Genomic DNA, 14,960 nt, shown 5'->3' with positions numbered 1-14,960 from the left:
ACTAACTGGGACCCACCTACCAACACCAATGTGCAAGACTCAGACACCATAAAAACAGAACCCATGTGACGGAATCCTGACATTCTCCTACCTACCCCACTCAGAGGAACTGTTGATTGGCTCCAGCTCTGATTTGTTAGTACCTGTTAAAGCAGTTGTGAGTTGCTGTTAAGCTATAAGGTACACATGGATAGATTTACATAAAATAACGCTGTTTAAAATGTAAGTTCTGAATAAAGCAGCCCCCAGAAAGGACAGATCCATTAGCCTGATATTAATAAAGTGAATACTGTTCTAACACAGCAATTCTTCCTTCTACTTCAATGAAAACCTCCATCCCGGAGGAGCAAATCCTATCTATGTCACGGTACAGAAGGGAAAATAGAGTGGGAGCAGGTTGGTATATATAATAAGGAAGGCCACGCAAGGCTGGCCTGCCATGTTCTGATTAGCGTGCATTATCAAGGTGGCATGTGTATAGAGCATGCAATTAATGCACACTTCTGGACCATGGGGTTTAGTAGTAATATATTTCATATTACTAGAGGCAGCTTAAACTGGGAGTAGTCACCCCCACTACAGAAAGATATAAATATGGCGTCCAAGTGCCATAGTGGGAGATATGAGGAGTCAATCTCTATATATTATAGAGTTAATTAACATACATAAACAACATGGTGGTTGCACTGTGGGACTGGTAATCAACAGAATGAAGCAGAATCTTTGCCCATGTTGATGGCCCTATCTAACTGTGCGGGATTCTCAAACTCACTCCTTTAAGAAGCCAAATTAGAAAGGAGCTGGGACTCGGGGGGAGCCATCTGTTCTGTTTCTCGATGCTCCTCTCCTTGTAGAGTTAGAGTGTGTGGCTGTTGTTTCTCTGATTATCGGCAAAAACCTATGCCACACCCAAAGTGCCTATTCTCATATCTCTATAGGTGAGAGAGCATTGACGATGTTTAACTTGCTGCCAGTAAAACGCAGAGGGACAACTTTCCCATTGCCAACAATAGGAAACACAGCAAGTAGCATGCTGGTAATAAAATGGTTTTAGGGAGACAATCACCTGCAGAAGGCTACTGAAGGGAATAAGAATACCCTACCTATAGCAGTGGTCAAACTACCTTTCCCTCCAAAGCCTGAAGGTCTGGCTTTTATTATGGTTTTAAGTAGCAAAGAGTTAGGTTTCATGATGCTGCACCACATAACAATGTGTATGTACCTAACAAGTATATTACCTGGCCAGGGGGGCCCTCAGAGAAAATGCCTTCCCGCTACTTCTGATCATTATATAGAGCATTGTGACCTTCTTTTAAATTAGCCCTAATGACTGCACTAAGCAATCATCTATGCTGCACTCAAGGTGGCCCTGGTGGGTTCAGCAGCATCTCCCCCATCTACCCCCCGCCGGCCACGGAACAGTTTAAAGTAACAGCTTGGAAGCTTCGAGCAGACAGAGAAATGGATAATTGGTCACTGCTACAAATGGTACTGCCACTGGCGAGCAGGCTCTTGTCTATGACTGTCTCCCAGCAGAGCCAGAATCAGGGCTACTCTATAGAGTGGAGTAATTAGGATCACTTTACACACTCCCAGGCCCAGGCTCTGTGATTGGCCCATACGGGCTGACATTTAGCCTATTTCCTGCTTGAAATTTATGGCTCGGCACAATGTAATCTAATTTGCGGCCATTCATGAAGAAACTTCCCATTGTGGAGTGACCTCAGCAGAAGTAATTCAATAATACGAACAGACGTTTTGTGGGTGGAGAAGGGAAAAAGCCGACTTGTATTAAGTGACATTGTACTGTATGCAAAGCCCATACTAAATGCTGAACAATTGCATCAGAATATGCCCGTGTAACAGGCTGCTAGGGCTCAGCTCTGTGCCCACTGACTATACTCACAGACTTGCAGTGCTTGTTTAGAAACCATTAAAATATCTAGAGCTGAAGAAATAATTCTGGCACCAGAGGCCATGAATGGGGACCCAAGCAGAGTAATCTCCTGGCCCACTAGGCACAACCACAGCATGTAGCAGCGATATGTCCCTATAAGTTCAACTTTGATATGTTGGATCATTCTTAACATTAACTTTTATACCCATGTAGACATTTCTGATCACATTTTCTTCAATTCCAAACATTTCAGTTGTGCCTGTCACATCTAATAATGCCTTTTTCCTAGTCACAGTAATGTAAAAGATAGCGCTCCCGAGCCCCCACCAAATTGACACACAGACGGCTGCTTTTATATGAAGAACACATGGAAAAGAAATATAACCTCCTTGGCATGGTTATATAATAAGGGCAGTTAATTCAGAGAAAGTCTAAAAACGGCTACTTTCTAGCAGTATGGCAGAAGAGGTTAATGTGGTCACTTAAAAGGAAGGCTCACCTTTGAGTTAACGTTTTGTATGTTATAGAATGGCCAATTCCATGCAAATTTTCTCTTCGTCTCTCCATTACTTTTTTTTTTAGTCCAGCTTTCAAATTAGGGTCACTGAACCCCAGCGGGCAAAAACTTGCTCTGTGAGGCTACAATTTTATTGTTATTACTTTTTAATACTTTTTTTTTTATTCATGTCTTCTTTTATAAATATATTAGTTTCTCATCCAAACCACTCCATGGTTGCTAAGGTAATTTATACCCTAGCAACCAGGTAGCTGCTGAAATTTCCAAACTGGCGAGTTGCTTAAATCTACAGCAGAATAATATAAATGTACACTACAGGGCCAAGTAGGTCCATGCAGGTCCATGCTAACAAAATAAGTTTCTCTGTTGAGCAGTGAGTCAGAGATTTTCCAAGTTGCACCCAACCCTAACCTGGCCTTCCTAACCAGCACCCAACTCAGACTTAAGTTCACAGCCTTTTTAAGACCCAGACCCCCCTCTAAAAACATCTCAAATGCTGTGATTACCACAACAACATTACCGATGGGGAGATCAAAAAAGGCATGCCTGGGGTTCAGGTTATGTCTATAAAGACATCATTTTACACCCTACACCAATGTTCCACCCAGTGTCTGGTATTCTCTGGTAATGATGTGCTCTACTTTCCTTTTACAAGAAAACCAAACAACCTTGCTTTACGACAAGGATTCTAGCTATACATCAAGTATCTGATCAAGTACCCCATTATCCAAACCTCGGATAGGATAATGAGCTGTTGGATATAAGAGTGGAAGAAATGAAAAAGCTTAATTCAGACAGAACAAACTGAAACACTGAATTTGAAAGCACATAAATATACTAAATGTGTCATAAAAGAGAAAAAAGTACTATGAGTTCCTATCTCCGCCTCCATATTTAAACCAACTTACATGTCTCCATGCCTTCATCATCATCATCTGCTGATGGCTTGTCGTAGGACTTGTCAATAGCGGCTCTAAAGCTCTCGTTGCAGCCTCTTCCTCGGATAATCCGCGGGCGTGGGCGATGGAAAGGAATGTCACCGTTCAAAGTCACCTCAGCCACTGCAGTTTGCAGACTTTCTAATGAGCTGGATTTCTTAAGGCCTAATGAAGGCCCGACGTCTCTGCTTGGGGAACCTTGGAGGTCAAAAGGAAGAGTTAATTGGGATTAGTGCGACGTACTGCACGCTTGATTATTCATGTCCTCAGTGAAATTCTGTGGGGATGCACTCCCATTATACAGCCTATCGTATAGCACTTGGTTACAGAAATTTTTGTACAGATCTGTCCGCAATGGCGTTTATGAAGTCAAATCCTCTTACTTGCGAGGATTAACAGTGCCCTCGCCTTTCAACTCTTTCCACTAGAAAGGCCCACGACATTAGTGCTGTAAGCCAGGGAAAGATCTAAACAGAGAAATATTTCAGTAATGTTTCTCTGGGATTAAAAACTCAATGGAAGCGAGCGCAGCCTTTTCTGAAGTCTGGGTACAGTAAACAAATGGATGAGGTACATTCACTGTCTTTAAAGGGCTTCAGTGCAAGAGGCATAAGGGGAAATACTGCCATACTGAAGTGGTACAGCCCACTAGACCTGCTACTGATAATAACATAAACCAAGTGAAATACATTAGAAGATGAGTTTGGAACTTTTTGAGCTTTGCACTCTTTCTGAGGCTGCTATCATACAGCAGATGACAGTCACCTAAAGATGATGATATCAGCATTTTATGGAGATGAAGCCATGGTATGCAAGGATGGCCACTGTTCTGTTCTGACTTTTCTTGCTTGGTATCATCAGCCTTAATCGGCTGATGGGGACTACAAACGGGCCTGCTCGACATCTGGCCTGATATTGGCCAGATCTCGATTGGGCAGGTTAGAAAATCTAGTCAGATCGGGGACCGCATCGGCTCGTTTATGCGGTCCCTGAACCGACTGCCCCTTTGCCGCCAATATAATTCGATTGTTTGGCCCCAGGGCCAAAGGATCGAATTAGCCTACACTCTCCCCGATATCGCCCACCTGTAGGTGGGGATATCGGGTAAAGATCCTTGGCGATCTCGCCAAGCAAGCAAATCTTAACGTGTTTGGGCACCTTTAGGGTTACAAGGGTTTTAGATGCACAATGAACTCTTTTGGTCCCTACATTCTAGTGTTGAGTCAAGAGGTATTTGTGTATAGAAGACAAGCAGTACAAGCTCTATGCTGTAACTGCTGCCATATATTGGGTGCAAGGTAACCAAGATTTCAAACTCATTCAAAGAGATCCAAAAGGGTTCAACTCTCAAACAGAGAGCCGAAACCAGATGCACCAAGGAGGATCTACAAATCTTTAGACTCTACTTCTTTTCATATAGAGATGATAGAGCTGCAAAGTCAATGCAATTCTTGCCCTAAAAGAGATTGCCCAAACTGCACAATGTCTGACCAATAAGCCCACTGAAAACTGATTACGTACCTCCCCAAAGTGGCCTTTGTGTAGCCACCTACATAGGGTTTTCCACCTTGCAGTTAACTTGTATTGTAATGTCAAAATTGATTCCTAGATATTTTTTTAACTGATTAACCTTTTATTCATAGTAAGTGAGAGGAACCTTAGATTGTGGTCAGTGCACCACCCACAATGGAAAGCAGTGGGACTTCAATCCCACAATCCATCATTTGACAATGAAAGGAGAAGGAAGGGGTTGAACTGCTAGCTTAGGAAATACCATGGTCCTTCCTTATAACCTGCAGAATCATGGATGAGCTTATGTTAAAGATAAGGGTTTATTTTTCCCTTTAGAACTTAGAATGACTGTTAAGAGTGGGGCATTTCAAAGTTCATACTAGTACATTACCTTATTTCAGTTAATGCCAAACACGGAAATGAGCTGGAAATAATAAAGTAATATAGGAGGACACCAGTTTATCCAAGACGGGGATGCCTACACTTATTGATTACCTGTAAATGAATTTGCCCGTGGCTACTCGGCTTCCCATGGCGTGGGCAGGGAATGCAGAACAGTGCTGGAGTAACGATATTGATTTCCAGAGCATGCTTCTGTCCCGGCACATCTCGTCTTTCATTTACTGCTTATTAATTAGTATTGGCTTGTTAAGATCTAGTTCAAGGAGCTGTTCACAGACAGCACTTAAATTGCTTTCATATGAGATGTCACACACATCACACAAAGCCTGATGCCCAGAGAAGAATCTATTAGCCTCGGGCAGCGAGTGTGGAGGACGACGAATCTGCCACTTTATATGCAGCTACAGAAATCAGCATGCTGGTCTTGCAGCGCTCATAATGCAACCTTTATTCTGTTTGTGAATTGCCCATCCCATACCTTCCTGCTACACAAGGAGTCCGCTGGCTTTGTTATAGGGATTGGGCCTAAAACCTGAAGGCAGACAATGTTTATTGTTTATATTCTGACCCATTCCTATTTACATTTCAGTCTGTCACTGGATCCACCACTTGGTTGCCCTGACCTTATACCAAAGTGCAAAGAAAACACAGAAAAGTTGAACCAGTCAAAAGCCAAAAAATAAAAAACAAGACCAACAGCAAGCAATGGCAGAATATTATTGACTACATCATACTCTAGGTTGCCAATACAGAATGCATTTTTTCACAAATGTTTCTTAGTGGGAGAAAAAAGAAAACAAAGAAAGGGCAAATGACTGAATTGGCCCATAATCTCCCACCATAAGCTGGCCATACACACACCGATAATATCATACGAAACCTCGTTTCATACAATATTCGGTGCGTGTATGGCAAGTCGGCGAGTCGACCGATATCACAGGAGACTGCTGATTAAAAGATTTTGATCGGGCGCCATAGAAGGCCCCTGAGCAAAATCTGCCGTCAGGGCTGAATCGGCAGAAGGAGGTAGAAATCCTATTGTTTCTACCTCCTTATCTGGTGTTCCAGCCCTGAACTGTTAGTGGGGGATTTTTTTACATTTAACTTTGGAATTTCACATGGGGCTAGCCATATTCTTAATTTCAGGGTGCCACAGACATGTGTCCTGTGCTCTGATAAACTTCAGTCACACTTTACTGCTGTGCTGCAAGTTGGAGTGATATCCCCCCCCCCACCCAGCAGCCAATCAGCAGAACAATGGGAAGGGAGCAAGAAAGCAGCTCCCAGTAGGTATCAGAATAACACCAAATAGTAAGAAATCCAAGTCCGGCTTGGGACTCCTCCAGTTACATGGGAGTAGGAGAAACAATAGGTTACCTGAAAGCAGTTCTAATGTGTAGCGCCGGCTCCTTCTGAAAGCTCAGACTCAGGCACAATGCACTGAGATGGCGCCTACACACCAATATTACAGATAAAAAAAAAAAAATACATTTGTTGATTCAAGAATAAAATTTTAAATGGTAGAGTGAATTATTTGCTCTGTAAACAGTGTATTTTAGAAAGTACCCCATAAAAATCATGACAGTATCCCTTTAACTTATTGGGGCTGATTTACGACAGTGGGCAACTTGCACTTTTCCCCCCACAGAGAGTTGCATGTAAAATCACTTTTATTAAAGGCACTTGTGCCAAAATGCACTGTATAGTTATGCTTGTATAGTTATGTTCAGCACCACTCAGTCCTTCCTGCCTTCTGTCTCAAATTGGCCACTACTGCACCTATTGACATGGGAACCTTGGGGCTACCGCCACCCCCTGACTAAGCTGCAGCTTGAGGTTTCCCACAGAGCCCTGTGTCAACTGCACTGCACAACGAACACTGGTAATGACACAAGCCAAGCTTTGAAAATACTTGATGCAACTGTGGCTTCTTTGCGCAGTTTTTAAAATCAGGCACAGTGCAATTGCGTCTGAATCAACACCCCTTTCAGCCCGCATTGATGCTGGAATTCTGGGGGAAAAGGCTGCATAAACCTGGCGCTGCTTTTAAAATTTCACTTGTGGAAGTAAATGAGCCTTCTTGTCTGTCAGTGTCTATAGACATTTCCAATGGCTCTGTAGGAATAAGGCAACACCAAAGTTCTGTTTTATGGCAATGTCCCTTTAAATGCTAAACAGACACATTACCTTGCCCCTGGTTCTGTCTCCCCCTGGCCTGATGCAGACACCGCAGGCAGTGGCACGTTAATTAGTTCTCTCTCCCTCGACTGTTTAAGTAATGGAGGGGAACAGAATGTCAGGCAATGAGAAGCAGGTAACTCGTACAAAGGAAAGATCTCTGTGGGCTATGGGAGAGAAAGGGCCGCGTACATAGGTAGCGCTATAGGAATACAAATATACATACATGCACGCCTGGCTACAATAACATACACATGTACTCATGTCACCCCGTCATATGCACATACATGATGAGTTCCACGGTGCATGAATACGGTGTATAGGATATAAATACACAGAGAATTAGGCTTGTGCCATTACAGGAGATTAGACGGGGAGGACAGGTAACAGCTCCATATCAGCAGGGATCTCGTAACTGGAGAGGCAGGAAAGTCTGGGAAAACAAACAGGGGGCAAGTGGTTGAAGGATACTAAATGTTACTCAGGCCCATTATTATAAAGCAGCATAGTAGCTAGGGCTGAACAAAGGCACAGCGCCAGCTGATAAATACATACAAATATATTGTAGAGCTTTATATGGAAGCAAACAGCTAAGGCTGAAACAGCTTTTTTATATCTATATAATGCACCATGACCTTCTATCATAAGTTCCGTAGGGCACAAGGGAACAGGATTTTCAAACATGCCATTATAGTTATTAGTATAGTTATTTAAAAAAAAACTGTAATAATCACTTATTATCAGGGGTTACTTCCTGCAGTTTCAGGTTAGAGTAGCCAAGGTGAGCAATATGGCAGCTCCCAAGCAATTATCAGTCAGGGCTGCGGCACATAAGATGGTTGTTGCATGTTGGAGAAAATCGGCAAGAACGGAGCACCGGGAATGGCTGTGGGTTTCTTCAAAGTCCCTTTTAACTGGAGTTGCCAGTGGCACCCATATATTCCTAATTATGCAGGGAGCTAAAGGTGGCCAAACACTGGCCATTAATATTCAACCTGTCGGCTGCGGAGATTCCTTAGGAGCTGGAATACATGGTATCCTCCTTCGTTTTGCCAACGTACTAGGCACTGGCCACAGAAATTGGCATATGGCCTATTGGTTAACTGATCAATAACCGATTCTTGGCTGATTATTACAAGCTCTGCCCTATAAACAAGACAGATAAATGAACACTTTACCTGTGTAGCAGTGAGCCCTATAGTGCATTATATAACAGCGCAGGTTATTTCTGCAGGTGTGTGCCTTTAAGGGAAGGTCTGTGGAAGGGATGACAGGGAAAGAGATTCTGATAAAAAGACGCCGAGCCTTGCCAGAGAGCAGGGTAATGTTTTATGTATGTAGATATCATTATGTTCTGTAGTGAAGGTGCTAATGAAGCGCTTGAATTCATTCTTTGTAGGTGCTGTAATGCTGCGGCGTCTGGGCTTTCGGCAGGAGAAATGAGGCGTGCGCGTTTGCCACTGAACATTGCTCTAACCTTTGCACTCGGCTAGGAACGTGCCGCTCATCACACAGCCAAAATAAACCGGGGAGAGAGACAGAGAAAAGAAAAATAATTAAAGGCCTATTACTGCGCCTGCTGATGAAGTGCTGTGTATTTTCCATCTCTTATCTGATCTGTATTCAACGCCAGCCATAAACACAATCTGAACAACCACTTTGTATTAAATACATGTATGTAACCTCTTATCCAGAATACTCAGGACCTGGCTTTTCCAGATGAGGGGTCTTTCTGTAATCTGGATCACCATGCCTAAAGTCTGCTAAAAATCATTTAAACATTAAATAAACCCAATAGGACTGTTCTGCCCCCAATAAGGGGTAATTATATCTTAGTTGGGATCAAGTACAGGTACTGTTTTATTATTACAGAGAAAAGGGAATCATTTAACCATTAAATAAACCCAATAGGGCTGTTCTGCCCCCAATAAGGGGTAATTATATCTTAGTTGGGATCAAGTACAGGTACTGTTTTATTATTACAGAGAAAAGGGAATCATTTAACCATTAAATAAACCCAATAGGGCTGTTCTACCCCCAATAAGGGGTAATTATATCTTAGTTGGGATCAAGTACAAGTACTGTTTTATTATTACAGAGAAAAGGGAATCATTTAACCATTAAATAAACCCAATAGGGCTGTTCTGTCCCCAATAAGGGGTAATTATATCTTAGTTGGGATCAAGTACAGGTACTGTTTTATTATTACAGAGAAAAGGGAATCATTTAACCATTAAATAAACCCAATAGGACTGTTCTGCCCCAATAAGGATAATTATATCTTGATTTGGATCAAGTACAAGGTACTGTTTTATTATTATAGAGAAAAAGAAAATCATTTTTAAAATGGATCCCATACCTGTAGTGGCCAACAACTGGGAGATATGTATGTGTGTTTCTCTTTACATCAGAGCTACAACTTCACTTTTTTCTTCCCCTTTAAAGAGTTTAAGAAAACTCAATAAGCCTATAGTAAGTTAGACATACTGCTTTCTACCAGGCATACATGTATAAGGAGAATAACCCAGCTGAAGTAATTAAATTGCTGGCCTCAGTCACAGGAATAAATGAAAATACTGACATTGAACACAAAAGAAATACTTGCACCTCAATATAATCTTCTAGGGCCCGCACTTGAAATAACGAACAGTGTAACATTATAAAAATCAATACAAACTAGCATGAAATAGCCAAGAGTAGAGACAGATATGACCAAGTCAGTAGCTCACTGGCCCCCCTGTATAGGGACAGCCCAACCAATATTCACACTAAAAATAGGCCAAACATCTATTTGGTTAGGAAATCCCATTCGGCCATCGCAGCATTCATGCAGTCATCTCCCCTGCATCACAATACAATAGATCAGGGAAGCAAATAATCAGATCACCCTGATTGGCCCAGTGCATGGGTGGACAAAGCTGCAAATATCCACTTGTTTGGGATGGGCAAAATGCCAGCAACAACCACAAGAGGCAGCATATAAGAATTATGGGTACAAGCACTCAATTTGGTCTCAGCAATGCCCATTAAAGCTTTGTCTCCTTCCTGGCACAGGATTGAAAAATTTCTCTGTTTTTCTAACATAACTTCCCTATAGGTTCTACTAGTAGATCCTAAGCAGAGCATGGTCTAGCAACAAGTTCATTAGATTGCCATCATGTTTGCTTCATGTATCCTTCTGTTTAAAGATAGCAATTGGCATTTTTACATAAATAAATATAATGAAGTGTAAATGAAGCTTTACTATGGGTGGTAGATATGGAGAAGACACCAAACACCACAACTACATGTAGAAGTCTCATCTGTAACATCTGGGCACCCCTGCCTGAAGACACCAAACCATGTTTTCTGTTAAACATAAATGCATTGAAACTTAGAGGAAGGGAAGCCATAGATATAATGTGAGGTACAGATTAGGCCTTTGTGTTAAAGTGTATATATATGTCCGTCCTCCCGGGCTTGGCTAGTCCATTTCTGCCTCTATAGAACAATTTAATGCTGCATCTGTCACTCTGTTCCTGAGACAGTGTCTCCCTCTCCCTGTCTTTCCAGGTGTCTGTTGTCTATTTATACCAAGCATCCAGCTCCAACAGATTGCCAGGCTTGAGTATTCACCATTAGGAATCATTTCAATGCACCATATAAATGTAACATGTTTATCCTGCCCATTAATGAGCTGCACAAACAGTACTGAAATGACTGGTCGGCAATGGGAAGCCATCAGCTCAGAGCGGCTTTAGTAACGAGTAAAAATACCAGGATATTCCCACTCATTCAAACGAGAGCGACCTTATCCCACACTCATTTAACAGAGCCATGTTCCCATATGACAGTAGCTCGGGCCTAATTAAAATAGCATTCCAGAGGTCAAGAGTCAATCTGAATTAATAAATCATAAAAACTTATAATTACAAAAAGCAATTATATAATTGCTCAGGGAAAAAAAAAACATAAAACAAGACTTTTTACGTGTCCCTCTTCAAAAAGAGACTGTTTGAGAAATGGATTCTGCTTTAATGACATAATTTACAGAATAATGGTGGCTCCATATTTCTTCCAGCCAAGGAGATGGCTGAGGCTCAAGTTCACAGTCCTGTAAGTTTTGTTCTGAAGAGATTTGGAGATAACGGTCTGTAATTAAGATGAAACTGGATTAACTCTCCTTTTGTTTCATTCTCATTTAGCTTTAGTAGGCAAGGGTAAATATAACTCACTAGCCTGAAAACTGCCCTCAGGGAATCCCCCAGGCCAGGCTGTCAGCACTAGAATATCTAGACTGAAAGAATATCCAGATCAATCTCTCTTCTCAAAACCTTTCAGCTTTTTCACTATCACCAACTGTCATCACAAAATCATCTACGGACTAACAATCCCGATACAGAAATGATTCCGCTCTTTGCCTCCATGCAACATGTAAAAGTGATATATTCTTCTCATCAATATTTTCTAGTACAGGTATAGGACAATTATCCAGAATGCTTGGGACCAAGGGTATTCCGGATAAGGAGTCTTTCCGTAATTTGGATCTCAACACCTTAAGTCTACTAAAAAATCAATAAAACATTAATTAAACCCAATAGGATTGTTTTGCATCCAATAAGGATTATTTATATCTTAGTTGGGATCAATTCCAAGGTACAGTTTTATTTCTACATAGAAAAAGGAAATCAGTTTCACAATTCTGAATTATTTGATTATAATGGAGTCTATGGGAGACAGGCTTTCCATAATTCGGAGCTTTCTGGATAATGGGTTTCCGGATAAGGGGTTCGATACCTGTATTGTTATATATCTAGGAGTGAAGAGGCACAATAATGAGGAATTTCAGAAGGAAAGGAAGTATCAGCAAGTATGGGGCATTACGTATAGGGGCAGATCTACTAAAACGCCATAATTCCTCTTTTTTTATTTTCAAATTTGACTAAATGTGTTTTCCAAAAAGTCTGTGACTTAATATTTAAATCACAAGGAAGAGTCACTGTGAGAAAAACGCGAATCTTTCGAATTGTATCAGCGAAAATTCCAACTTTATCGAACTGTTGTTACGAAAATTCGGAAAAAGTCAAGTTTTTGGATAAAACCCAGCAAAGTTTTGAGACAAAAGAAATAACTTCAAAGAAAGGGAAGGGACCTTTGCCACTGACTTCTACATGAACTAAGCAAGTTTAATTGGGCGGTGTTTTATGGGGTAAAGCTGACCATACATAGTATGCTCATCTGGTGAGGTCGCCAAACAAGCAGATTTTTCCCTGATATGCCCACCCTCAGATGAGCGATACGAGATTGATCTGTTTGGTCTGAGGGACCAGTGACGATATATTGGCTGCCATAATGAGAACCGCATCAACACCAATGCACTCCTTGTCCCCACAGGATTTTTAAAACTGCCCGATCTACATGTCAGCCAGTCATTGGTCGGATAGGACCATCTGAGTGCCCCATACAGAGGCTGATAAACTGCCTACTCGGCCTGTGCATGGCCACCTTTATGATTTTAATCTGCAATTTTGTCTCCAAGACCATACTATCCAAGTTCAAGTCAAAGGCTATGGTGTAATAAGCAACAATACATACTAGATCATTTAAAAGATATTATAAATCTAGGTATTTTTGAACTTTAATTCTTTCTTGGAATTGGTCAAAAATGGGCAAATTATTAATCCCAGTTGGTGCACCTGAAACTGAACTGTTCCTGCACCCCACTGCGAATTGACTGTATGGCCGCTTTTATTCAGAGGTGTTTAGACTTTATGTTCAAGACCCTCTTTGAGGTCCTAAATGTGATCTGAGCCCTTCTTAGCTGATAACAAGGTTCCAGACACTCACTACTCTGGGGGACTCTGCCTAACAGTTTCACAAGTATTGGAACAACTGCTGCAATCTGGCCTTCGATAAAAATGGCTAAACTGCCACAATATCTGGCAGATGACCTCAGCCTATATGAGGCAATGGTTTCCCCAATGCTTAAGCTGCGGGAGGTAGAAGTACCAAAGCCTTCTTTTTGTGACACTCAATAGAGAACTGCTGGTTGGCCAAAAATGTTTTTGCTAAAGATGATGCAAAAACCACTGCTACTTTTTACATTAAGCAAAACTGTATTTTTTCCTCTGTATCATTTTCTGTTAATGCGTCCTACATGAACACAGCACAAAAATGTAACAGTCTGCAAACTGAAAGTGGGAAACATAAAAGCCGGGAGAAATGGCTATAAACGTTAATATAAATGAACTCTCGCTTTTCCAACTTGCAAGTTAATGTATCGGCACAGATCATGTCTCAGGGTGGTGCTTCCGGATTTTAACACCGGGAATTTTTGATGCAGCACTGCGTTCCGAGGGATATCAGATGGCACAGACGTCTCTCTCCCCTATACAGATGCCGTTTATAAGTCATAAGGCCTCAGCACTGCTTTTGTAATGGCGTGTCTTGTGATGTTCAGGAACCCAACCATATATATATTTTGTGTATACCATATGGCACGCTCAGTGGTTTCATTAACACAATTTCAAAATGCTGTGGGTGGTTTCACACTGATAGTGATAAAAGGCACTGTAAACAGCCCCAAAACCTAGATTATCACCTGGAAAGGCGGCCGAGGGCCGTTTAACTGGAAACCAATAATAACAGACAGCCTGGACTTGTGGAGTTTGCCTCTGCGATTCATTTATAGACAAAAAAGGAAAAACCTTGCACTAAACCATTGCAAATTAATGGATTCATCAAAGGTATCACAGATTAGTTAATTCTCAAAAAAAAATATTACATTTTTAGATATATTTCAATTCTTCTTGTGTCTTCTTCTCCATTGTCTCCATTCAAACCAATTGGCAAATCAGTATTTCCATTCTTTCCACCATAGATTGGTTTCAGAAACAGAATATACCTTCCATACCTGTACCCTGCCATACCCTAAAGGACAAGGCATGCTTCCATAAAAATAGCATCCAAATATTAAGGAAAACAAAACCAAGTGAGCTATAGAGCCATGCACTGCAAAGGTCATGTTGACATGCACAGTAAGAGGCATTCCTGTCTTAATCTGGTTTGGTCCCCCGTTTCTATGGCAACATAATCTCTTACCTGAGTTTTGGCCAGCCATTGCACTGATCTTAGTCTCGTCAGCTACTGTTAAAAAGGTAAATGTAATAAAGGTTAGCCATGTTAGTAGCCGCATTCCCATGCAACAAACATTTTCGGCACATTTAGATGCAAGGTTATACAACAGTCCATGCAAACACTTGATTAAACATAACGCTGGATCCATGCAGTTGCTCGTGTGATTGCATGTTAGAAGTGACCCCCCCCCCCAACCCTTTGAACAGCATTAAAACTTAATTATTCCTGGAATACACTCATGCCAGAAGCTAATGGCTTCACATGAAATACATATAAAGAACAAGAAATTACATTATTGGTCACATTCAGTCACCTGTCGTACTGATGAGATCAAGCTTCCAGCCTTCCATGTACATTAGAATAGCTGTCCCATTAGCAAAGGGAGATGCAATCTGTATTG

The 14,960-nt window shown here is 41.4% G+C and overlaps 1 protein-coding gene across 9 annotated transcripts in view; it reads right to left on the bottom strand.

Annotated features, from left to right (window-relative positions):
- Positions 1–14,960, bottom strand: part of pard3 (par-3 family cell polarity regulator) — a 347,219-nt gene that overhangs the window by 132,800 nt on the left and 199,459 nt on the right. For 4 of the 9 annotated variants that reach the window (XM_012965666.3, XM_012965667.3, XM_004915469.4 and 1 more), the window contains 2 exons: positions 14,525–14,569; positions 3,323–3,550 (listed from right to left, as the gene is read on the bottom strand). In XM_012965666.3, coding sequence (XP_012821120.1) covers positions 3,323–3,550; positions 14,525–14,569 — 273 coding nt within the window. Of the gene's footprint in view, positions 1–95; positions 144–3,322; positions 3,551–14,524; positions 14,570–14,960 lie in introns of all 9 variants that reach the window. The other 5 variants (XM_004915463.4, XM_004915468.4, XM_004915467.4 and 2 more) reach the window with 3 other exon arrangements.

The sequence above is a fragment of the Xenopus tropicalis genome, chromosome 6 (assembly GCF_000004195.4).
Source record: "Xenopus tropicalis strain Nigerian chromosome 6, UCB_Xtro_10.0, whole genome shotgun sequence".
In the NCBI taxonomy this organism is placed as follows: domain Eukaryota; kingdom Metazoa; phylum Chordata; class Amphibia; order Anura; family Pipidae; genus Xenopus; species Xenopus tropicalis.
This window is presented reverse-complemented; position numbering and strand designations above follow the sequence as displayed.